This window comes from Coccinella septempunctata, chromosome 8, assembly GCF_907165205.1.
Source record: "Coccinella septempunctata chromosome 8, icCocSept1.1, whole genome shotgun sequence".
NCBI classification, from domain to species: Eukaryota; Metazoa; Arthropoda; class Insecta; order Coleoptera; family Coccinellidae; genus Coccinella; species Coccinella septempunctata.
The window spans coordinates 24429937-24455647 of record NC_058196.1 but is presented as its reverse complement, the minus strand read 5'-3'; the positions used below and the strand labels follow the sequence as shown (position 1 = coordinate 24455647).

Sequence of the window (25711 nt, the reverse complement as noted above, 5' to 3'; positions counted from 1 at the left end):
GGGAAAATGCGATTATTCACGCCGATTCCCGAACTATTTCTCGCCGGAATTCTCAGACTAAATTCGGCTCTACAAACAGCGAAACGATCTCGAAATTAATTACCAGGCGTCGAGTGCCACTTGGTCTCGCCGTGGCTGAAGACACCGAAGTTGCGATTAGGGAGGCTCTTTTTTGTCGAACAAACATCTCAGATAGGTCCTCGTTATATTGCGAAATGGAAGAGTTTAATCATTTTGCATCGAGAATTCTAATTCTGCAATTTTCAGCACAGATTGCGTTGTTGACGAACGCTGATTGCATTTCGGCAGAGAAACATAATGGAGATTGCTCGGTGTTCGTTGAGTAGAGGTGCTGTGAGTTTAACACGTTGTTTCATCATTCTAAAAGCCTCCCCTCTCAACCGAAACCCGAAAACTTCGAGCAACCAACAACACTCCTCTATCAGGAAATCCATGAGAAGGATCCTAGAAAACCTAGAAAACCACAAAATAGACCAAGAGAAGACCACTAGAGAATCGACTGGCAGGGAAAACGGAAGAGTACCAACTGCAGATTTTTACGATACTCTTCAAAGTTCTTATAACATCTTCAATTCTTCCTCCTCACAGTTAGTTTTCATCTCTCTCTGGAATTATTGAATAACAGTGTAAGTTATGTCTGCTCAATGGGGTTATGAGTTTGCCCGGAGGGGAGAATTTTCTGAGTGAGGAAGGGAGATTTTTTCCGAGGCCCTGCAAGGTGAGGCGAAATTTAATTGGAGTTCGAGATCTAGTGTGAGATTGTTAGAGAGTTTTGGAGTGTTTTTTGTAAAAGAGCTTTACCAACTGAGGTTTTTTAATCAAGGTACTGCAGCCCTTTTGTTTTCTCAGTGCACCTCTGGGGTAATATTTTCCATTTTCTCTGTAGCTGAACATCCAGACCTGCAGTTCAAAGTATGCTTAATCTAGGCATATCATATTGTGTTAGATTGCCAGTTTCTGGCACCGTAAGATATCAGTTACGTGATACTCGACAGGCAGTCGAGGCTTCTCATTGAGAGACCGTCCTCTGTGTTTGGGGTCAAAAAACTTCTGGCTCTTGAGAGGCAACAGCTGAATCTGGTGACTGCAACAATGACTGGCCATTTTTTTTTATAAATACAAGAATGGGACTGACTGGCTGTTCCGTGTGCCACTGGTACAGGAGCACTGGTGAATCGGTTGAACATATTCTGATTATCTGCAGCAACCTTGAAGAGTTAAGGATGGACACCAAGGAAACACAACACTCACGATTCCTATGGTGCGAGGGACTCATATCTGTCTACTTGTGGCTTTTTTGTCAGCGTGTCTCAGGATTTGAATCTCTCCAAGTACAAGCGGATGAACAATGGGTCACTGGGCCTCAGTTCAGCCCAGTAGAAGAAGAAGAAGCTAGCAGTTAGCTTCCAGCAGGACTTTGGGGCCAATTATCGACATAATCTACATCTTTTTTTCGTTACCCCACCGATTTCCGGCAGATTAGGTTCCAGCTTCGACTTTTGATTATTGAACTAAAATTAATAAACTTGATAATGGTTCTAGGTTAGTTTTGTTGATCACAGAAATGTGACAGGGTTCCGTCAACTTCAACCACCGGACTCTATGGCCACTAAATGATAGGCAGCTATTCCGCAACCCAGAAGTAACGAACGAGTTCTACAAGAAACGATTGACGAAACAAATGACTGGTGCATAAATTGGAAAATCAAGGCCAATGGACAAAAGAGCCAAGCAATATTACTATAGAAGAGAAGACTGCGACCCACAGCGAATCTAGGAGTTGACGGCGAAGAAATCGACTGGAAAAATGAAGCCAACTATTTAGGAATAACGCTTGACAATGGACTTACTTGGAAAAGTCATATCAAACAAGCAATCGACAAAACGAAAGCAGCGATGAATAGACTCTACCCTTTAAAAGGAATAAGAAGCCACATGCCGAAAGAGACAAAATTGAAGATAATACGGGCCGTTGCTAGGCCTCAACTGACTTATGGATCAGTTGCCTGGGGTTTCGCGGCAAAGAGCCACATCAAAAAAATTCAGGCCACTGAAAACCAGCTGCTACGATGTGCAATAGATGCACCTTGGTTTGTCAGGAATAGGCAGCTTTATAGGGACCTAAAATGGGAAACCATAACGGAATTCATGAACAGAAAAGCAGAGAAATTATACGAAACAGCGAAAAACCATCCGAATCAAGAACTCAGGAGACTAGTGGACTACGACCCAGAGGAAGACAAAAGGAGAATGCGAATTTACCGAAGGAGACCAAGAGATCAATTAAGAAGAGATTAAAATAAGAACACAAATTTATTGAAAAATCCAATAAACGGTTATCCATTAGAAGATGAACACAGAAATCCCAGCACGATAGTGTGCGAGAAGAAAACCGACTAAGAGATGAACGGTTTATAGGCAAATGCCCGGAACCAATATTCAAGAAGCAGTTAAGGGTTTTTAGTGTGTCTCGAGCTCAGAAGAATGAGAATCCCCACACTTGTTCCCCCTCAGGAGAGGGTGGTTCGTCTGATTTGCAGATTTTCTCCCTGCTACACCAAAAAAAAAACAGGCAGCTATCTTGAAAAGACCCTCGAGTGAGAGCGAAAGAGACATAGAGAGCCCTCTCTCGCACTGCATCTTGACTAAGGTACCAACAGCTGTGACAGATCCACGCCGAAAGGTCGTGTTACTTGCCAGGTTTCCAAATTTGAATTAATTTCAGCCTATTTGTAACAAATTTCTTAACAGCCCACATACCTATAAGTTCCACGAGTTGATATTGTATTCATTTTGTAGACATTAATTGCCAGTGAGAGTTTGTTCTGAAATTACTTACAACCAGGTTTTTAGTTAGAAATAAGCACTCTTTTCAATACTCAAAACCCGTTGAAATGTAGAGACTTGAAGACACTACCACCCTAGTCTTCACTGATACACTTCTCCATTGATATTTAATGTCTACCCCGGCTTTCTATTGTTGAGATTCTGTGAAAGACGTGGGGTTTCACTGATTGCTACACTGACACTCGAGCAAAAGCAAGGAGCTGACACAGTGTGAAAAAGTCTATGACAACATAGAAAATCTAATTTTTCGAATAAGCGGCAACGTCGAAACATTGGAAATATTTTAGTCAGATAGATCAGGAGCGTAAGCCCCAGTAGAAAAATTTTCAGAACAATTTTCTGAGTCGTCCCCCCTTAACCTAACCTAATAGGCCGCCGATCGTGGGACAGCCTGTATAACCAATTTCCGATCCAGAACAACGCCGGGAAATTCCATCAAACTATTTTATCGCAGAAATACACGTCGAAGATCGTCGCCTCCCGTTCGGGAGAAACACATTAACGTCAAAACAATCTGTCAAATTCCAAGCCGCCGGTATGAATACAAATAAAGTAATCTTCCCCGCATTCACGTGCTTATGACGGTGTTTCTGAGACGCCTGAAGTCGAGATGATTTCTCTGCAGCACATGCCGACAATGTACTCTGCATACTCAAGGATGTATTCCTTTGAAAGCTGGGATAACGGTAGAACGTTCCACAAATATGACAAAGATTCATACGGGAAGTAATATTGCCTCAAGACTTTCAACCTATTGAAAACTAAGGAGAATTACGAGATGTCTGGTGCCATAACCTGTTGAGATTCTTGACATTTTAATTTATTTGGTAGTATCAGTTCTGCGAGCACGACGTTTCGCGGTGAGATTATGCTACGTGATGGCGAATTCTAGGATTATTCAGGTCACATCTAGTGGTCTCACGAAACAATATTTTTTATTGAGATTAATTTCAGTAGTGCAGATATTGCAGCCAATTAAAACTTTAATGAATAATAGAGCATTTCAGGTTTTCTTGACAAGAAGCTACACCTTCTGCAGGAGATTCCGAATTTATAATTTTCCAGTAAGCCTATTCCAATCTCGACAAAGAATCCACCTACACCTCCACCCATTTCCTCCTGTGCATAAATTTTCCCTTATTCCTAATGCATTCCCGTCTCATATCCGATTTGGACCAGGAATTCGAATTAAAAATTTCCCCAGTATTCCCTTATGTACACTGACGCTGCCGTTACTTCCATCCCAGAGATCTCACTCCAATATTCCCCCCTCTCGCAATCGGATTAAGATTCTAGTGTCCCAAAAAAAGCGGAAACTCAAACTCCAGGTTAAAGCGAGTTCGCTTCCTTATGGAAGAAAGGCAAAAAATTTGAATTGTCCTCGTTTGATTTATTGTCCTCTGATTTTGTATGGGATCGTAAGTGAAAGTTAAGGAAAGATTTTATTATAGCCATGTCGGCCTTCACTTTTTTGCACACTCTAATCTTCTCGATAATAATTTCTCTTGGATAAAATGCAACCAATTTTGAAACATAAAGGGTGAGTCTTTGTCTTGTACGTATATTGTAAGAGTAGATTCTCCCGATTTTGCCTAGATGAAAACACAGGGTGATTTCAAAGGTGAGGCTTTTTATTTGACAGATGGTAGAAGTCATCAAAATATCTCATTCTCCTAAATATTGTCTATTTAGAATATTCAAGATGGCTGAACTTAAACCCCTAGAATTTCGGAAAAATTTCATTGAATTTCAAGTACGGGACTGTGGAAGGTGACTCCGAGTCTATCTGATTAGTTACATCAGGTCGCATAAAAAAATTGTTGTATCGTACGATTTGGGGAAAAACATTGTAGAAATATTAGAGAGTTTATTGAGTGCTTGTGTTGACAAAGTGCTATTTTTGTTACCCCATTTAATCCCATTTTTACGAATATTGTTGGAGGGTTCGAACAAGGCAAGATTGTGATGATCATTGTGAAAAAAATTGTGAATAATTTAGTCGAATTTTACTGGTGAGAATTTTAATTAGTGAGCCGTTTCATAAGATCTTTAAAGTAACTCAATAATGAGAAAAATTCGGCAATACTAAGTTTCAATTTTCATTTCCCGAAAATAATTCCCATAGTTTGCGATAACTCAATAAACAAATGATATAGGGTCGTATAAGGATCTATTGCAGTTATCATTTTCAATTTTTTTCAGCATTGTCATTTTGAAAGTTTCCTATTTTGTAATTTTCAGTGAAACGCTTTATTTTTACCAGTCTTGGAACATCCAGGGATGTTCAACGTATTCACCATTTTGGTAAGAGTATATTATGATATACCATGGGATATCTTTGGAATGTTGTAGGTAGTACCTGTTATATCCCTAGCATGTACCGAAAGATACGTCCCAAATATGTCCATTTTGGCAGCTAAGGGATGTCCATGGACTATTCCTTGTATGTCCTATGTCCCAATAGAGACTGTCCCAGGGAAATACTCCAATTTTTTGAGAGACGTCCCTGGGATGTCCATAGAATGTGCTTGTGTTGTTTTGGGGGCTATGCCACCCCCGGAAACCTTACACTGAAGTATTTCCAATCGAATATACCACCTGAACCGTGGACATAAGCTACCATGTCAAAAAAAAAATCAACAAAGATAAACCCACTTTTTCCATTCCATTTGGCGAACGAAGTAGTATTTATTCTCTCGAGTCCTATTTAATGGGGAATTCTCCTCAATTTGGGTTATCACGGCATATGCAAGTTTAAACTGAATAATTATGAGTTTCATTCATAAATTTTTCAAATGCAACGCGGAAACTATTCAGAATAACTTTTCAAATATGGGGTTTTAAAATTTAAATTGCTTCGTTTCTAGTTTACGATTTGGCAACAGCGCCTACTAGAAAATGAAAGAACAATGGCTTGTTTATAAAATAACAGCTGTTGATTTACAGCCATCATAAGCCGCGTACTCACTGGTGAGCCTCAACAGCAACCAGTCATAAAAATCCCATAAAATTTTACGACCTTCCTCGTTCGTCGCAGACTTCTTAGACATCCATCTTTGTCTATCTCATTAGGATAGTGTATTTGTTGTCCTTTATTATCAACGCATATTTCAGTCGATGTTGTCAACTTGTGCAATAGAAACGAAACGCTTTAAATTTTAAATACCCAGTTTTATTTTTAATTTTTAAGTACATACTTAAAATAATTTTTTTTGGGAAACGGTTGATATGGTTATTTCAAAATGTGACTTTTCAAAGATATTTCATAAAACATACATCATTTTCGCCAGAAGGAGTATTCCCTATTTGCGATAATAATAACAAATTTAGTTTGCAACCAACCATATTAGGTTTGATATTAATCTCCAATATTTAATCATTTGATATCGTTGTTTCATACAAAAGTTACCAGATTCAAACACAACCCAATTATACTCTCATTTTTATAGAAATGAATAAATGATATTTTCTCTATACATTTAATTACAAATGTTGGGAATCTTAATCTGTTTCTTCGAAAACTTCGAATGAAATCAATAATTTCAATTATCAATTATATTATGAGTGAATAATTTAATACATATTGTAGATACTTATAGAATATAGATATTAGGTGTGTTCTTGTTTATTTTCCTATCCATTATCCATTCAGGAAGTTAGCAAAAAATTTATTAATCCTCAAAATTCATTTTTCTTGTGGATGAAAGAGTTTATGTGGCGCCATTTAAGACTAGCACGTTTTGGTCGAAGCAACATGTCGAAATTTCGCCGAATAACGTTGACCCCACGCGCCAACAAAACCATTAATCACTGTCCGCAACTAGGAAACCATTGAACGAATCTACTCACGTCATGGCCTGATAAATCGACTCGATGCCATATCGCATGGCGAACTCGTCCACTATCTCTTCGGCCGCCTGGTCGAAGTATACCTTCCAAGCGTCGTCCCCCTTCGCCTGGGGAAGGCTCACTATCCCGTTGTTCATTTCGCACAGGTGATGGAACAGATTCTCGTGCAGACAGGTGTACTGTACGTGGTAAGGGGCCACCTTCTCCTCGCCCTTGATCTCCACCGAGATGTGCAGTCTGATGGCGCCCGACACTGCCGACTTGTCGGTTCGCTTCTCCAGGTTGTACCAGACGTCCATCTCGCCCGACAGTGTGCGTACCTGAAAAACACAAGAATAGGTTGCAGGGGTTGGATTTTGAGGTGGAAATGGGCGTGAAGCTGTTGTGTTTCATATGAAAGTGATGAAAAAACCTTCAAGAACGGGCGTTATCGATGGGCGTGGAAGTGGACGTTGAACCCGTGATGGAGCTCACCTGATTTGATCATCTGTAACTACTATATTTGGGGTACCTTAACGATAAGGTCCACACATTGTCTACACACCCTGCCACAACTCAAGCAGAGAATAACTGACTACATCAGTGCATCGATCATGACAGCCGCCATCTTAACGATATCGTTCTTAGTACAAACACTGCATTTCTTTCTGACTCGAATAAATAAAACCGTTTTTCTTCAACTTTCACCATTTTTTTAAAGCCCATTGAAACTAGTCAATTAATTGGCTCTGCCGCAACCTGTACTAATCACAGTATGCCTCAGACAGAAGAAATAACTTGATATATTTGAGTCCGAAGGGCTTTGTAAAAGAACATGAAAAGGAGCGTTGGATATGGGCTCTAGATTGGTTTGATCAACGTGAAAGTAAAAAGGTCCAATGAGGCAGCCAGAAGAATTAAGAATTTCAGACATACTGGCTAAGCAGGGAGCCTGTTCAGCTTTTGCTGATTTGTAACCAGCACTGCTAATCTGTCAGGAACTTCCTTTATAACATGGCTAGACAGGAAAATTTTCCTCTGAATAGAGCGAGGGCAGTGGTCTCAGGCAGTCGAGGCTCCTTCATAGGAAACTTTGAAGATAAGCGCTAGGAATGTTGTATCTGAATGTAGACACGAATGTTGAGGGCATATAATTATTTGAACCGGGGTCGTTGTGGCTCGATTAGCCTTTCGGCAACTGAGACCATGTAGATCTTTTGTTCTCTACCCTACTCATTCATAGGAACTCAAGGAGATCGTCAATGGTGTTCATAAAACTGACAACATCTTTAGGGGCCTTGGTCGTTACCTCGTGAGTATCCAGGACCGGTTTCCCCATATGAGTGGTTCTCAGGTCAGCCAGGTCTGGACTCTGCCCTGTCAGCAGTCTCACCAACACCCGAAGCTCAGCTCGTGACAGCTTTAGCAGCTTTCTGATGTGGGTCGGTGAAATTATCACGAATTTCTTTACTGAGTAAGTCCAGGAGTGTTACTCCAGAGGGTTATTCTCTTGTTTAACTCCCATTGTTGGGCCGCTGCCTTATATTGATATTTTTCAAGACAACAGAACAGATCCAGCAGGTGTTAACCTTGATGCTTTTTTTGCAAGTACATCGGCTTACTCATTTCCTTCAACATCACGATACCCTTACCCATAGTAGAGTCACTTTTATTGTCTCTGGCAAGTTGCTTTATGGTATTACGGTACTCCCATGTCGGCAGAGATCTGTGGCAGTGTGATTCCAGGGACCTCAGCGTGGCCTGGCTGTCTATGGTGAGATATGCGCCACTTTGAGGTTCGTTTTAAGACACTCCTGAGCGCATACGTAAACAGCCAGTGTCTCGGTCTGTAAAATAGATGGTTCACTTCCTAGGGCTTTAGAAATCCCCAGTTAAGGTCCATAGACGCCAATGCCAGTGCCCTTTTCTGATTTCGATTCATCAGTAAACCACGTGGATGACTTTTTGTCCAAACGATTTACGAAATTTAATGCACTAGGACGGTCAGTTATGACCGTTTCTAAGGGCGTTTCGAAATCGAAAGATGATTGGCATAACATCCGACGGTTTTGGCAAGAGGTTTGAGTCCAGTTGATTCCATATCCTCATATATCCAACCCAGTTTCCGGTTAGGAGATTCCCGTTAAGGGATATTCTTATTGCTTCTAGAAGACTACATATCTTCACAATATAGGAAAGGGCGTAAAATGGGTGTGAACATTTTCAATTTCAATGACGTCCAAAATTCTCAGAACAGTTATGAGCATATGTATAGGGGACGCATTGTCTTATGCCCCTACTGACGAACCGCCACTGAGTTTGTCTAAGATATAACTCACCTCAATGATTGTTTGGCCTAGAAAATCGTCCGATTCCCTGGTGAGCTTCTGCCGAAGTTTACTTTTGAGGTCGTTATCCTCGTCCCAAACCCTCACCTTGATTCGATCAGATGAGTTATGGCATTCGCTGAAAAAGGGGAACGAAAACATGTTTATTTACCGAAGTAATGTAATAACATCCGATATAAAACGAAGATGTTTGCAGATTCTCGACAAATATTGCTTCATTTTTTTTTTTTGGAAGAGGGGAGTTCGTACAAATAATATTTTGACAGTCTGAGTTGGAATCGTATGAATTACGAAATGAATCTTTAAAAAATACTATTTTCCCTCAAGAAAGCAGGAGAATGATTGATATTTTTTAGGAGAGGTTATTGAGTTGGTTGATGGGCAAAATCCGATTCAATTGAATTGAAACTGGTTGTAGATCACTCTTGGGTAATATTTAGAGAGCATGGCATCCACAACAGAATAGAAAAAAAATTTCAATAAATCAAATAAGCAAAGTAAGAAATCAAGAAAAAAATAAAAATTCAACAAAAGCAAATCGTTGTCAGGAAACTAAACAAGTTCAAACACAGATAATTGATTCGAAGAACGTATTCTGGACCAAATATGGAGAAATAAGTCGATAAAACTACCGTTCATTCCAACGTTAGAGTGCATTACTTCTAAAGGGTTAAAATACGACTTTCTTTTCTCATTTTCTCCAGTGACATCTTGATTGCGCTAATAACTCGTACCCATTTCGTGCTACGCTCTTCGCTCTAATTGTCTGAGCATTATAGAATTTTTTCGAGCTCATTCTGTTTTAATAGCTACCACTTCTTTGCATCGCAGAGGGAACCCAGTTTCGAATTCAGGAAGGAGCACTGTGGGAAGGAGAAATTCAAGAAGAAATATGTGAGTTTCACCCAACTAGTTTGGAAAAAGTTGAATTATTCGTGGATGTGGGAAAAAATTTTGTAGGATACTATCTTGCAAAATTCAAGGCAGTCCGAATTCCTGGAAATATTTTAATTCGCCAACTTTGATTGATCTTCATATTTTTCTGAATTTTCTTTAAGTTTAGCTTATGTATTTCCAGGTTTTTACTGTTCAACTATGCATCGAAGTGAAATATAACAAATGGTACAAAAAATGGCCCATACTCAGGGCGTAATATGGAGAAAACTTTCCAAAAATCCCATAAATACATACAATGTCTTGATGTGCCAAAAGGCAGATGAAAATTCCTTCGAAACATTGCAGAATATAATAAAAAGAATTAATAAAGATGCATACAACCCGCCGATATGAATATCAACAAGTATTACGATCTGAATTGAACTATCTAATTTGCAATCTTCAGGACAACTAAATGGAGAACGTTCCATCGAAGAAGAACAGATGTTGACCATGGTTTCGGCCATATTTGACCTTGTCAGAGCAACACAGCTCCTTCTCCGATGGAAAACGCTAGGAATTGATGAATCCTTATTAAATACTAGTGGTCGCTTCAGAGTATTATCGACAAGTACTCGAGTACCATCCAAATGAGAACGAAATCATGGTCAGTATCTCCTCTTCTTCGGTGGAACGTTCTCCATTTATCCATTTAGTTGTCCTGATGATGGTAAATTGGCTAGATAGATAATCATATCGGCGAGTGGTAAACATCTGAATTAATTCTTATAACTTTATTCATTGCCTCTCGGTTAAGAAGTAATCATTCCTTTATTATAGCAGAATATAAACTCTATAAAAATCCAGTTTGTAGCAATCCCTCACGAAATCCAATAATTTAAAATTGAATTTGATAAATTTCGATTTGAATCAAACATGAAACTCATCGACTGACCTCCTATCTGACCCTAGAAAAAGGATCATATCAACTTACAAGTAAAACTTCTCGTCCCAGACTGGGTTGAGTTCCTGAGGCATAGTCCTTGTGCGTTTTTTCACTTTTCCGACCTGCACTGTGACATAAGGATCGGAAGTTCCGCTCTTATCCTTGGCGATTAGACCTTGTGCAGACTTGACTGGAACATTCAATTGCATTTTTATCGAATTATTCAGGGGTGGGGGAGGCGACAGCAAGTATGTTAGTGGGGCTTTGGAAGCCTAGACGTGTAAGGGTGGGAAAAATTGGAGCGAACAGCGAGGAACATTTCAGTTGAGTTTTTATACGAAATATACACAGAGATGAAACTTGTAGAGTGTAGATTTAGCGTTAAGGGCTCATTATTCGAATAAAAGTTCCAAAAAAAATAATGAAATAACCCAATAGTAGTTTCATCATTGTTCGCTCCAATTTTTCATATAGATGAGGCTCTAGAGAAATATTTATTATGGATGCAAGCTGAATAAAGGACAGTTAGTACTTACTAAGGCTATCACTTTTCTGAAAATAACCAATAAGCACCATCGAAATAAGAAATACGCCAATAACGTGAGACATGCATGAGGAAATTTGTTAGCGTGCATCGGAAAAGAAAAGAGTGAATGAAGCGAAACTTTCAGAGTTTGAAACTCTCTGAAAGTAGCTGAATTGATTTTATTCATTCTGAATCGAATATTGTATCCGGTTTTTCGCAGATTGAATTGTTTCTGTCTGCAAAATTGTAACAAGTTTCTTTTCAAGTAATACTATTTCTTTTTATCTTGTTGTTGAATTTGGTTTCGTTTTTCACTGTGTAATGTTTTTTGTTGAACTTAGTTTATTTTTCGAAAAATTCATGGATAAAATTTATTCCCATTTTATGGAATTGAAATTTCTAATCTGTGGATATTTTGAAAGATACCATCATTTTATTACTTCCATAAGATTTTTCTATATTTGAAACCAAATTCTTCAACGTTCACCATTTCAAATAAACTCTTTTACTAGCAACCTGAAAAAATATTTCTGTGAAGTGTCGAATAGAAAAGAATGTGTAAAAATATGTAAGATTTGTGAGAAGTTGTCAGTGGTTATTTTTAGTGCATGTTCAGTGAGATTAATGCGTTCCAAATTTTTCACTTTTGTCTTGGACTACCGTATAGAAATGAGAAATAATTAGATACTAAAAAACAATTAAACATTCCTCTAAAATTTTTAAAACAAACTATTGATAGTATCTTTATTCGTATCAGAGCAGTAGTAAAAATAAAGAGAAAATACATAAAAATATATTGGTTTCAGATTAAAATAACATGATGGCATTCTGTATCAAGGAAGACAACAAATTTGATAAATAATTTCAAAGTGAATCTAAAGGTATTCTATCATATAAATAATCATATAACTAGCTATCACTAATGGACTATGAAAATTTGGAACTATTTTTCGAGTATCCGCTGAAAATGTCAATCTCATGGTTTTTATCTATGATGAATTTGTTACTCGTGGAAAGGCAATTTAGAAAATTCTTTCAGTTTTACGGCTAAAGATGAAAATATATATGAATATGGAATCTGCGATTGACTTCTTCAGCATGTTACCCTGAAAAAACTGATGGGTGGAAATAGCATCGGTCCTCTGAGGATGATGGTGTGGTTAACTGTTGAAGATCAAAAAAGTAAGCGGTTCTTAGTAAGGTGCTTTCCAACTGTAGAAATTTCTACTCAAAATCGGATTTTCAGGCAGGTCAATTGCTACATTCTATGGGCAAGCCTCAGTACATATTTTTCACGAGAATAGCCCGTTAAATGAACGCGTTAAACCTGCTGAGTACAGAGCCTTTCCTTTGGAATTTATTGTGCAGTTCAAGAGAACAGTCCAATCAGAAATTGTTGTTTTTGCAACTATTCTGATTAAGAAATATCAAAATATCATAATACACTGATTCTTCCCGTTAAATTAGCCATATTGCTCACATAAATTTGATTCGATATCCAATATTAGAAAATAAAAAAAAAAATTGAAAAACTTTGATAAACCAGAATTTAAATGTAATTATAAATTTTCGTGTAAACTAGTAAATTTATTTTTTGATAACTCCATTTGTGAGAACTATTCCTAACTGAAATCTGTCATCATCCCCCTATGAATGATTCTTTCAGCATAAGTTTTTCAAAACAGTTTCACTATGACATTTAATGATTTCAATATCTTAGAGAAAGAGTTCGAATACTTGATGAATTTTTTCTCTTCTTCTCACATCGAATTAAGTTCATCCTTCCCTCTATATTCTTTTTGAAATACACCCCCTGCATATCTTTTCACTGTTTGTTCATGTTTTCTGGTTTATGTTTGTAATTTTCAGTATTGAGACATGCTTAAGGGACATGCTTGAAGACTTTCCAGTTTCAGAGGATAGAAAAGATTTCGGTATCTTGCAATGTACATAATCCAGTACATCCATGTATCGGAATTTTAAGCTTCAACGAGAGATACAGGAAGAGAGAATTAAAGCTCAAACTACAAAGAAGGGTTTTGGTGTTATTGGGTGTGAAAAATACGTGGAGTTATTGAATCTTTTTCTGGAGTTCCTTCTGTTGTGTTTTCATTGGTGTGGAAGAATTCAGACAAGCTGGAGAAAGGCATTCGGTACTTAGCAAGTATTCATGGTGCGTAATGTCAAGCAACTTCCTCATTTGAATTGAAAATAGGCGAAATATTTCATTTAGGTCTTGGACGTTAAACGAAGGTGAAGCACAGTTTCTGACTGAGAAATGGCCTGGAAAACAACTCCAAATATTCCGTTACTTTTTATGAATTTCTGGAGTAATGTTTCCAAACGGTAACTATTTTTCATTTTTATTACCAGAAAAATTACGGAAAAACGTGAAAGCAAAGAAGAACAGGTAGGGAAATTATGCATAAATTTTAACTGCCACACTCGTAGGTAAAAGTCGGCGAGAATATCGCATTAGAATTATTATAACATCCGAATGTTCCACTCTTAGTTGGCAATGATCCAAGAACGCAAAGAAATATATTATTATGAGGCGTTGAACCTTAATGCTTGGAACTATTCCAGCATCTATTAGAATGGCTCAATGGATCCCTATCAAATCTACAAGGACATCAAGAAGTCATCATTTCCACACATTTTGTTATGCACACAACCAAACTCATTTGTAGTCATCTGGCGTATTACAGAAAGAGACCATTTTTCATGAGATTTTGCTAGACATCAAGAATGATATATTTAAACGTTATTTCTTAATCACTCCGTATACTTTTGAAAGAAATTTGTACCGATAATTCAAATTAATGAAAGGTTCAGTGACTGATAGAATTCCAGAAACCATTCGAGAACTCTGAAGTCATGTTGTTTCAAGCTTCGCCTGAACTTTTCAAAGCTCTGCCGAGAATATGTGCTCATATATATTTGCAAGATATCTACAGACACCAAGTATGGTCTAGGTAGCAGGTCTGCCTATCCACGGCCTTCTAAACCCCCATCCCTCGATAGGTGGCGCAACCATCTGTATATGCCTTGATGATGTCTCTTCATTTGTACTGATGTTTGCTTCAGCAGATGTGTGTATGTGAGGAAGGAACTGTCCGAATCAAGCTTGCTGATGATTTCTTCATCATAATGAACCTTTTTCTTCATTATACAGTTTGAATGATCATTAAATTGTTCAATAGTGGTAATGTTCCCAATTGACAGATGAGAACAAACCACCCTATCATGATGTAATAGTTCTGGAATCTGATCTCTATCATAATGTTCGACTTCATTGAATGAGAGACACCGAAAAGTAGTCTGCATTACACGCCAGGAGAACCCTTTCAAGTGCAGCGAATTTTTGTTGAATCGTCCTTCGCTTGGGCTCATTTTCATCCAACAACAACTCGCACTGGAAAGTAAACTCCAACAGCTTGAAATGTAAATTAGTAATTCCTGAGTTCACAAGCGAAAGTGTGGCAGCATTTATTCATGCAAATTCGTTCAGATTTTGTGCTTGCATGAAAATCAGCGTTTTAACTCGCTTCACATAATCTGTTTCATAAGACCATGAAGTTTCTGAAGAAATATGAAACACTTTTGTGTTTTATTGAAATTCTTTATATCATAGAATTCTGAAATATTTCATTTGTTTCACGAGTAAGACAACACATATTTTCGAACCCCAATTAAAAATTTCATTGCTTCATCGTGTGTGTAAGAACCCAAAACAAGATTTTCCTGTTGCTTGGCATTATGCACGAACGCGAACAAGAGTTCTCTGCGGAAAATAACAAAGACAATAGGTAAATATAGATCAAAATATGAACAGAACCTCCCGATAGAATGCAGCCAGCAATACCTGTAATAGCAATCTTGCACGACCACTTGGATGTGCCTTCAATGGTCATTTGCTCCGCTTGCTCTATTGAATCAATGTGTGTGTCTGGGTCCACAGAAAATGTAGTTCTGCGCATCGAAGGAACCGGAAACAACAGAATACCGAATACAAAACATCTGAGCACAGCAGGCGGGAAGTTGGGGAAGCTGGGAGGAGGAGGAGGAGGGATACACTTGTTAGGGCATTTGGAGATGTATTATAGAGTAAATCTTGTGTAAGTATATCAAATGTTTAGTTGGCTTTGTGTTTTGATGAATATTTTGAAGATGGATATCAAAAGTAAGACCCCGTTTTATGTTTCTTATGAAAACACCGCCCACCAAAGTAGCGTAGCTCTGACACGGCACATATGACATACATGACAAAGGTGATTCATAATTTTCAGATATCGCACATCTGAATTGAGTGATTTTCAGCTACTACCTGTATTCATTACAAATTCTGGGAAAATTGGAAAATTCCAATATTTGGCTTTCTTACCATATTCACTTCATTCCACATCAACCCTTTTCAGCTTGGGATTCTCAGAAAGACCATCTTCATTTCCAAAATTCTTTTGACGTCAATCTGATAACGGTTTCATCTTATGACCGGTTTTGTGTGATCAGTAGATAGGGAAAAATTCCCAAAATAGAAAATTTGTTCAAAAACCAAAGACCGAATAAATGTTGTGCTCCTTCATCACTCGGAAAACCAATCATAGAAGAAAACGACTGACAAAATGTCTACCTATTCCTAAGCTCGAGTATCCCGAAACGACTTTGACCCCCATCTATCCAGTAGGTCAGAAGAACTCCCCTCCATCCGGGATTTTTCCAATGAAAACAATCCGCCGGTATTTGTTTATTGTTCGGCCGTGGTCCATTGGAGGTCAATGGGATCTCAGCACGCCAGCGTGTACGCTTTGTGGCGGTAATATAACATCGATCGAATTCCCAGCAAGACGTTCTCTTAATCTCCGTTAACCATGAAAGGAATTCATTAGGAAATATTTCAAATTCCGCCAGTGTTCCAGGATTCAATAAGGGATGCTATTGGCAAGACCGGTAAATAATGAATTTCAGGGTAGACGCATAAAATATTCGCGGAAGGTACTCCCCTTCTGGAAATGGATAATGAGTAGAGTATCTACCAGATTTTTATTGCATTTTTCGCCGAGTAATTGGAGGAATGTTTTTATCAGATTCTCCCCTGCATTCTGTGCGAATTTCAACGAGACAGAATTTTCTCGATGGACAGGCAATCTTCTGATGGAATTTCGACCACCTGGTGAAATATTGACTAGTTGATATTGCAGGAGGATGTAAAAGTTGCAATGAGGAGATCAATATTCGAATCCTAGCCTGCTGGTATTTGTGATGTAAAAAAAAATATATAATACACTGCGCAAAAAAATTAACGCACATTATGGAAATCTCAAATTTATTCTACAACTGAAGGTGTTCTCAATGATGATTATTTTTATCAGAATTATGCATGCATATGTTATCCACTTTCAACGGTTTTCTTCAATACAGATGTTTTTTCCCAGCAGGAATAAAAAAAGATGATATTATCAGATTTTGAATGTATTGGCTCCATTTTAAAATCAGTTGTTCTCGATCAATTCTAGTGATCAATAGTTTTTGTTTCGTTTGATTTTCTACACTCAATCGCTATGCAACGCGAAACACGCAATTTGACCAAAGAGGAATGTGCCCAAGCGGTACTTTTGCGAGAAGAAGGGTGGACATACACAAGAATTGTAGAAAGGTTTGGGGTTTCCCACACAAGTGTGTCCAGAATGTTGCAGCGATTCAGGGAGACAGGTATGAATGTCCGAAGACCAGGACAGGGTAGACCACGGGTAACAACTGCCATTCAAGAACGTTACTTGAGAGTTTCTTCGTTGCGACAACGGTTTGCAACCGCTCGCCTCCTTCAAATTCAGCTTGAGCAAACTCATGAGGTGCAAATTAGCACTCAGACAATAAGAAATCGCCTCAGAGAATATGATTTAAGGCCTCGTGTCGCGGCAAGAGGCCCAGCTCTTACCCCAGCCCATCGAAGGGCGCGTTTGGATTTTGCGAGAGAGCATATCCATTGGGAAGAGGCCGATTGGGAAAGAGTTCTCTTCACAGATGAGTCTAGATTCTGCCCCTACCATTGTGATCGACGTTCCTTTGTATACAGACATCCACATGAAAGATATGCTCAGTGCAATTTCCTGAATACTACTGGTTTCGGGGGAGGATCGATTATGGTATGGGGTGGAATATCTTTGACTGCTCGCACAGACCTAGTGGTCGTTGATAATGGAGCTATGAATGCTGATATGTATATAAGGAACATTCTTGAAGAGCATGTACTACCATTTGCCCCGTACATTGGTGAAAATTTCATTTTTATGGACGATAATGCCAGACCCCATCGTGCGCGCATCGTTCAGGAGTACCTTGAAGAGGTTGAAGTCTCTCGAATGGAATGGCCAGCAAGAAGTCCAGATCTCAATCCGATTGAGCAGGTTTGGGACAACGTGGCTGTCTTTTAGGTCATGTAGTAAAGAACTCGATAAGATATTCAACATGAGGTATCGCAGTACCCCTCTTCCATATTCAAAATAGGGGTTGAGTTACGAGGATGCGAAAACCGGAGTTGTTTCCCCTCGAATCGGAAATTGACGGATCCGAGGGATTTTCCACATTTTCAATTTGAAGCCGGAAAATAGTTTTAAGTTTTCGTTAGACCACACTGTACGTTATAACTATCAATTGTATCTACATTTACTCAGCTGGAATGTTGCATACGTTATGAAATTATTGGGTAATTTACAGCTCTCTATATCCCGCCGATCCACCACCGCTATATGCAAATACAACCACCACAAACTACTCCTCGACCGGGGAGGGACCCCATCCCTATGGACCTAATAAAGTGTGACTCGGTCGGGATCGACAATTGCCAATTCCAACACACAAAACAAAGTGTACAAACGCAAAGATCTACGGCTGTCATTAAGATACTCCTTCCTTGGGGTCCTGCAGGACAGCGGAGAGCAGGAGTTAGTATTGTTCAATTTATCGATTCCCGAGTGGGATGTAATTGGTGCCGACTTTCGGGAGATAAAAGTTGCTGTACGGTCGAGGTTTAGGAAGCCGTTTAGATTTATTTTTATTGAGTTGGAAATGTACAGCAGGTGATAAGGGTCATTTAATGAGCCGCATTTGGTATTGCTAGAATTAAGCGATTGCCTGGTTTCCCCACATTTCGCTGGAATTACAAAGTTTTCCAATTAGCGATTTATTGGCACAAATTTGTTGATTTTTTTTCATTAAAAAGCGGGGGTTTGGCTTGATGGATAAAATATTTGGACAGAAAAATTAATGATCTCAACTATAGTGTTTTTTTGTGATGATTCTGACATAGGTGGACAAAAATTGAAAGCATATAATATGCAGTTGAAAATAAACCTCAATGAAGATAGTCCCTTATACCACATTCGTTTGAACGTCTTTTAGTAGACAGCTACTCTATTTGAACACCATACCTGAGTGCTGAAATTTCACAATATCATGTCGAAGGAGTAGATATTTGATGTGCAAAAGAGTTGTGGATATTTTTACTCCTTATCACCCTATTTTGATACACCTCTGAATAATTTATTGGTGATTTTCATTTCATTTCATCTGGTATCAAATAACAAGTGAATGTAACGTAATACTTTTCAGGTTTTCATAACCTTTCGAAGATTCTGAAGAACATACCGTTTAAAAAGAGCTATCGTTGAGTAGCTCCCAAAGAACATGCACTTAAATTTTTTTTTATATTATTAACGTTATATTTTCAATTGCTCTAGGTATATGCTCTCAAATTTCAACCACCAATTATATTTGAAGTACAAAATTGCATGGTGAAAAGAAGATGGTAAAAAAAGAGACAAGATTACAGAAAACTGAGCACAAAAACCACGTGAAACTGAACGCTATCGAGTCATGTTTTAAGGGCTATTTGAACCGAGTAAATACAGCTCTAGTCGTGATACGATCGAAATCATGACCGAAACGTAATGCAAATTATATCACGCGTACTCGCGACATGGCCGCCTATGATTTATAGCACTCGAATACGCCAATAACATCGCAGGATGCAATTGATTTATTCTCTTTCGATGGAACAGGATATACATGTGTTTTAGGTAGGCATTTCATATAGTGTCTCTTATTGAATATTCCAAATTGAATTTTGTCGACGGAAAAATTGATATCTCCAATAAATATCGTATTATGCGTTTCAGTGGGCTTTTATGTTCCCAGGGGTTGAGTTTTTTCCACCCCAAGTAGATGACGGAAGGTATGTGCTAGTATGAGAGATGAAAATTCTTGAGAACCTTTGGCTTCACGAATCACATCACAAAGTATCCAGAATTTTTCTTAGGCCAGACTGGTCAGAGTGATTGCTCGCAACTTTTTAAAGAATTGATGTAGTTGCGAGTTTTCTGTTAAAAGAAAAAGCAGTAGATGATGCAGGTGAGCATTTGGTATGAAGGATAATATAACTCTTGTTCCTAGCCACAAGCGCACAATAATGTTGGCCCCGAAATAGTACCTTGTTGGACTCCATTCTTGCCTCCAATGAATCAATTGATCCTCTCTATGTATGAGTCTTGAAGCAGCTTCCGACAAGTTTGGTGTTCCAAATGCAATCTACACTTTCGTGCAATTAAATCGACTTAAGACGAACCCTAGGATAAAGGGTTGATTTTTCGGAAAAAGGTTTTTCCGATTTCCATAAAACTTTTTCCATTTGAAAGCCTGGTATTTATATCTACAAACTACGGTGTAGAAATTACTCGAGTTCTTATCTGTCACTCATCAGACATTGGCTGATACACATGTCCACAAAATTCCAAGTTGTACCAAGCTATAATCAATGAGAAGTCGCTCGTGAACTTAACATGAGCCAATCTGCTGTTTCACGAGTAGACACATGGCTTCACTTGGAGATCACAAGCAAAGAGACATCACAGCACATCTTTGCTGAGAAATAGTCATCTCACTAGCGTTGATGTGAAACAGGGACATATAAGGGTTCGAGGCGTGGTTGTCAGTCAGTGGACAATAAGACGACGCATCAAGAAAGCTAACTTGCCACCAAGACGGTCAGCCAGAGGCCTGAAAATGACCGCAGGTAACTGTCAAGTCCTGCTTAAACTTGCTCGTGAACATCTTAACTGGACTATTGAGAAATGAAGCTCCATCCTGTTCACTGGAGAGATCAGAATGTGTCTCTATGGCAACGACAATAGAGGACGGCCTATAGACCTCCAGGGACACGGTTTTGGTAATGCTGTGGACTGAAATATCCACCAAAATGTGGACCGAGCTTGTTTTTGGTCCTGGTGTTGGTCGGAGAGGAGGTCTGATCGCCTAATAATACGTTGTAGACATTTTCCTTGATCATGTTGTGCTTTACGCAGGGTATATCTATCTGGGAAAATTTTGTTGTGTTACTCACTGGTTCCTCAAGAGATAGAAGTTGGGACAATGGTGTGACCAGTCCTTAGGTCAGACTTGAATCCTATTAAACATTCTTGGGGTGAGCTCAAACATAGGGTTCGAGCCAGAGATACGGTTCCATCAAGTATCGTAGAGCTCAAAACTGCGATGAAAGAAGATGGAATACGATTCCTCAAGACTTCATTGAAAAAAAAATCTTTCATGCCTATATAAGGTTTGAGTCTATTCAAGTTCATTGATCATGAAGGATTAATCCTCATGATTCTAGACAGCCTAGACCCTGTTGAATTCTATTCAAGGTGAGAAGATACATATGTTACATATGACCCTTTGAAACGGTCATAGCTGACCATCCTAGTGCAATAAGTTTCGTAAATCGTTTGGACAAAAAGTCATCCACGTGGTTGACTGATGGATCAAAATCAGAAAGGGGCACCGGCATTGGCGCATATGGACCTAAACTGAAGATTTCCAAAGCCTTGGGAAGCGAACCCTCTATTGTACAGACCGAGACACTGTCTGTTTACGTTTGCGCTCAGGAGTGTCTCAAAATTAACCTCAAAGGTGCGCGTATTAATATCACCACGGACAGCCAGGCCACGCTGAGGTCCCTGGAATCACACTCCCAAAGATCTCTGCTGACATGGGAGTGCCGTAATACCATAAAGCAACTGGCCAGAGACAACAAAGTGACTCAGCTATAGGTACCAGGGCAATGTGGGGTTGAAGGAAACGAGAAAGCTGATGAACTTGCAAAAAGAGCAACCTGCTGGACCTGAGCCTTTCTGTGGGCTTGGAAAATACCAATACAAGGCAGCGGTCCAACAATGGGAGTTGAACAATAGATTAACCCTCTGGAAAAACACTTCTGGACTTACACACTCAAAGAAATTCGTGATGATTTCACCGACCTACACCAGAAAACTGCTAAAGCTGTCACGAGCTGAGCTTCGGGTGATGGTGGGACTGCTGACAGGCACTGTCGGTACAAATATCATTTACACCGTATTGGTAAGTCAGCAGATGAGATTTGTAGGCTCTGTGGATCAGAAGCAGATACAGCTGAACACACGGTATGCAAGTGTCCAGAGCTGGCGGACCTAAGAACCACTCATATGGGGAAACCTGTCCTGGATACCCACGAGGTAACGGCTAAGGCCCCTAATAATGTTGTCAGTTTTATCAACACCATTGACGACCTCCTTAGGTTCCTATGAATGAGTAGGGTAGAGAACAAAAGATCTACATGGTCGCAGTTCCCGAAAGGCTAAATAGTGCCACAACGACCGCAGTTCAAATAATAATAATTCATATGTTACATGGTGCAAACGATGACCATTTCGCATGCACTGCTTGATTCGGTCCAGAATAACTTTTTTTGTGATTGAACTCTCTACCACCAAATGCTTACCAAGAGTGCCTTCAAGTGTCGTAATGAAAAAATCATCTCTCTACTCCCATTGATCCACTCTGTTCTCCCGGTATTCAGATCTAACCTTCCTGGGTCGTTTCAGTGCAAAAAATTCCACACCGTCTCCAAAAGCAGAATGTTAACTCAAATTTACGGTTCATACATCCGCTAATTTTTTTTGCCACATGCGACATTTTTCACTTCGAAGTTTCCTCTCTACACAAGTCGTTGCGCCATATTAAATCGCGAGTTCGCCTTCGGTATCAACAGGGGGAAAACATGACGTATTTTACGACTTTTCGCCACAATACATGAACACATCTGGGATTTTTAGGGAGCCTTTTGTTCGGCGAGCCGCGGAACTATGACCATGTGAAAGTGCCAACTAGATGAGATTTACGGTTCGGCGAGATGAATTTCGCTTTCCGAAGAATTACGCGTTGCCGTATAATTGCAACATTTTCTGATTCGGACCGGAGTTTGACATTTACGACCGGTATTCTCCGTCAGGTTGTATGGAAAAATGCTCCAGCTTCGAACAGTGCAAAAAAAGGAGTGTCGAGATAACGAAAAGTTGCGAGGGGTTTATTTTTCGAACGCTGCTTTTGGTGACAATCGTGTTGGAGCAATCTGTGTTAATGGGCTATAGTTTGAAGGTCGATATTTCGCAGAAATGGAGCTCAACAAAATCATCTGCAATACCCAATAACACGTTGGAATCACTGAAACTGTGTGAGCGGATTTTGAGTTATCTCAGATACGCGAAATAGACTTCAAACAAATATACTTATTGAAGAAGAATTCGAGCTGAAATTCAATTATATTAAACCATCTGTACACATTGTATCCAAAGAAAGTAACCACCTTATAAGGTCAAGAAATTCTTGACAGATGTATGACAGATGGACAGCACTGGTTCTGGATGAGCAAAAGTTTAGAGGCCCCTCCGCTTAACTGCTTTCCTCCATTTTACTACGGAATCGAAATTGACTTTTTCCTCAAAAAGGGATTTCAGGGCTCTCAGACTCTCATAGTATACAGGGTGTATTTGAAGGTGAGGCATTTTGTTCGACAGAAGGTAAAACTGGTCAGAATGAAGAGTTTCACCAAAAATCACCTATGCAAAACTTTCTTAATGACAACGTTGAAAAAATTGACAATGATTACTGAAATAGATCCTAATACGACCCTAGACTGTTTGTTAGCTGAATTATCGCAAAGCAGTGGGAAAAAACCCATCTCCTGATTCGAGCATGTGGTTTCGTTTAGGATATTGGCCTGTTAGATATTTACGTGGTAATGAAAATGGAAACTTAGGATTGCCGAATTGTTCTCATTATTTTTTAGTAACTTACACGATTTTTTGAAATGGCTCATTTCGATACCAACTGACAGATGAGACTTAGGACACAAGTGTAAAAAATAGAATAATACTTCAAAATCCCATCAATAAAATTCGTCAAAATCATTCACGACTTTTTCTACTACGGGCATCACTATCTTCTTGTACGAACATTCCAAAAATCCTCACAAAAATGGGGAAACATCATATCACTTTTTCAACATTACTAACATAAGCACTTTCAAGAAACTGCCTCGATTTTCTACATTTTTTTTTTCACCCTAAATTGCACGATACACCAATTATGATTGTTTAAAAAGTGACCTGATGCATCCAATCCGATGAACTTGGTACTGAACCATTCATTGCCCAGTCATATGTTTATGTTTTGTTCCGTTTTTGCGATGCCGGAGTCACCTTCCACAGTCCTGTACTTGAAATTCAATGAAATTTTGTCGAACCTCTATGGGTTATTTCTCAGCAATCTTGGATATTTTATACAGAGAATTTTTGGTTAAACGACTTATTTTGATGAGTTCCACCTTCTGTCAAGAAAAAAGCCTCACCTTTGAAAACACCCTGTATGTAAATGTGTTTTCCGGAGTACCTATCATCTGAGAGTATTCTCCAGCGTGCAGCCAAGGACATCATATAGTTCAGCCTGCAATATGAAATACTCTTTTCTTAGGAGATGAACTGATTGTGGGTTTGGAATCATCATGGTATCGCAAACGAACAAAAAACTGATAGTATGAAGGATAAATCAAACACTTTCTGAGTTCGTTACACCCTAACTTCAATTGATCACTTTGAACAACCTAGTATTAGGATTGAACAGACCGAAAATGATGGCTATCATTGTATTGAATGGCATGGAAAGGTTTTCAGAGAAATTTACGAGGTCCACCTCAGTCTGATTTTGGTACAAAGAAGTATGTACTACTGGTACTTGTAATCAGTACCTACTAATTAGTCCCCCTACTGAGAGTGGACGTGGGGGGACTTGATTTGAGCATCTGCGACTTCTTTCTTTGGGGCTACCTTCAAGATAAGGTCTTTAAACATCGTCCACACACCCTGCCACAACACAAGCAGCGCCTGACCGAAGACATATGGGCCATACCGCTTGCTATATGCCGAAAAACGGTAGAAAGCGTGGAGAGGGTTTTAGAGAAATATGCAAGGTCAACCTCAAAGATTTTAATGTCTGATTTAGGTAAAAAGAAGCATGTAATAATGGTACTTATGATCAGTAGGGGGTCATGACTAAATCTATGAAATATCGAGAAAGATATTCACTATCTTCGGTGGTCTTCTAATGAACTTCCCAGGTATTTGCTCCAAAAAAGAAACCCAAGTTGGGATTACTATAGGGAATACACCTTCTGAAAAAAATGATGTATTTTTTATGAAATATCTTTGACACGTCACATTTTGAAATAACCATTCAACCTTTTCCCAAAAAATATTATTTCAAGCACTTAAAAATGAAAAATAAAAATGGGTATTTAAAGTTTAAAGCGTTTTGTGAGAGTTGTACAAGCTGGCAACATCGACTGAAATATGCCTCGATAATAAAGGACAACAAATACATTATCTCGATGAGATAGACAAAGATGGCTGTCTATGAAGTATGCGACGAACGAGAAAGGTCGTAAAATTTCATGGGATTTTTATGGCCGGTTGCAGTTGAAGCTCGCCAGTAAGTACGCGCCTGTAGATCAACAGCTGTTATTTTATGAACAAGCTGACATTGTTCTTTTCATTGTCTTGTATGCGCTGTTGTCAAATCTTAAACTCCGCACAAAGCAATTTAAATTTTAAAACCCCATATTTCAAGGATGATTTTGAATAGTTTCCGCGGTGAATTTGAAAAAATCATGAATGAAACTCATAATTATTCAGTTTAAACTTGCATATGCAGTGATAACCCAAATTGAGGGAAATTCCCCATTGTATCCAAGTACACACAAGTATATTATATCAATATAAGCTTGACTGTCCAATAACAGATACAAAGCAAAGTTCAAAGGAAGTAACCAATATTATTACCCTATCAAATTTTATCAGAAAAATTTACGACTGAATAGAGATCTTCGCTCATAATCGACCCTCTTCGGCGCCAAGAGAGTCAATATCCAGTTTTCTCCGTGACACAATGGGATCA

The 25711-nt window shown here is 38.9% G+C and overlaps 1 protein-coding gene across 1 annotated transcript in view; it reads right to left on the bottom strand.

The window, feature by feature from the left end:
• LOC123318378 overlaps positions 1 to 25711 on the bottom strand; it is a 118382-nt gene that overhangs the window by 18847 nt on the left and 73824 nt on the right. The window contains exons 10-12 of the mRNA XM_044904986.1: positions 10915 to 11056; positions 9036 to 9162; positions 6718 to 7037 (exon numbers count right to left, since the gene is read on the bottom strand). Of these exons, the coding sequence (XP_044760921.1) occupies positions 6718 to 7037; positions 9036 to 9162; positions 10915 to 11056 (589 nt within the window). The remainder of the gene's footprint in view (positions 1 to 6717; positions 7038 to 9035; positions 9163 to 10914; positions 11057 to 25711) is intronic.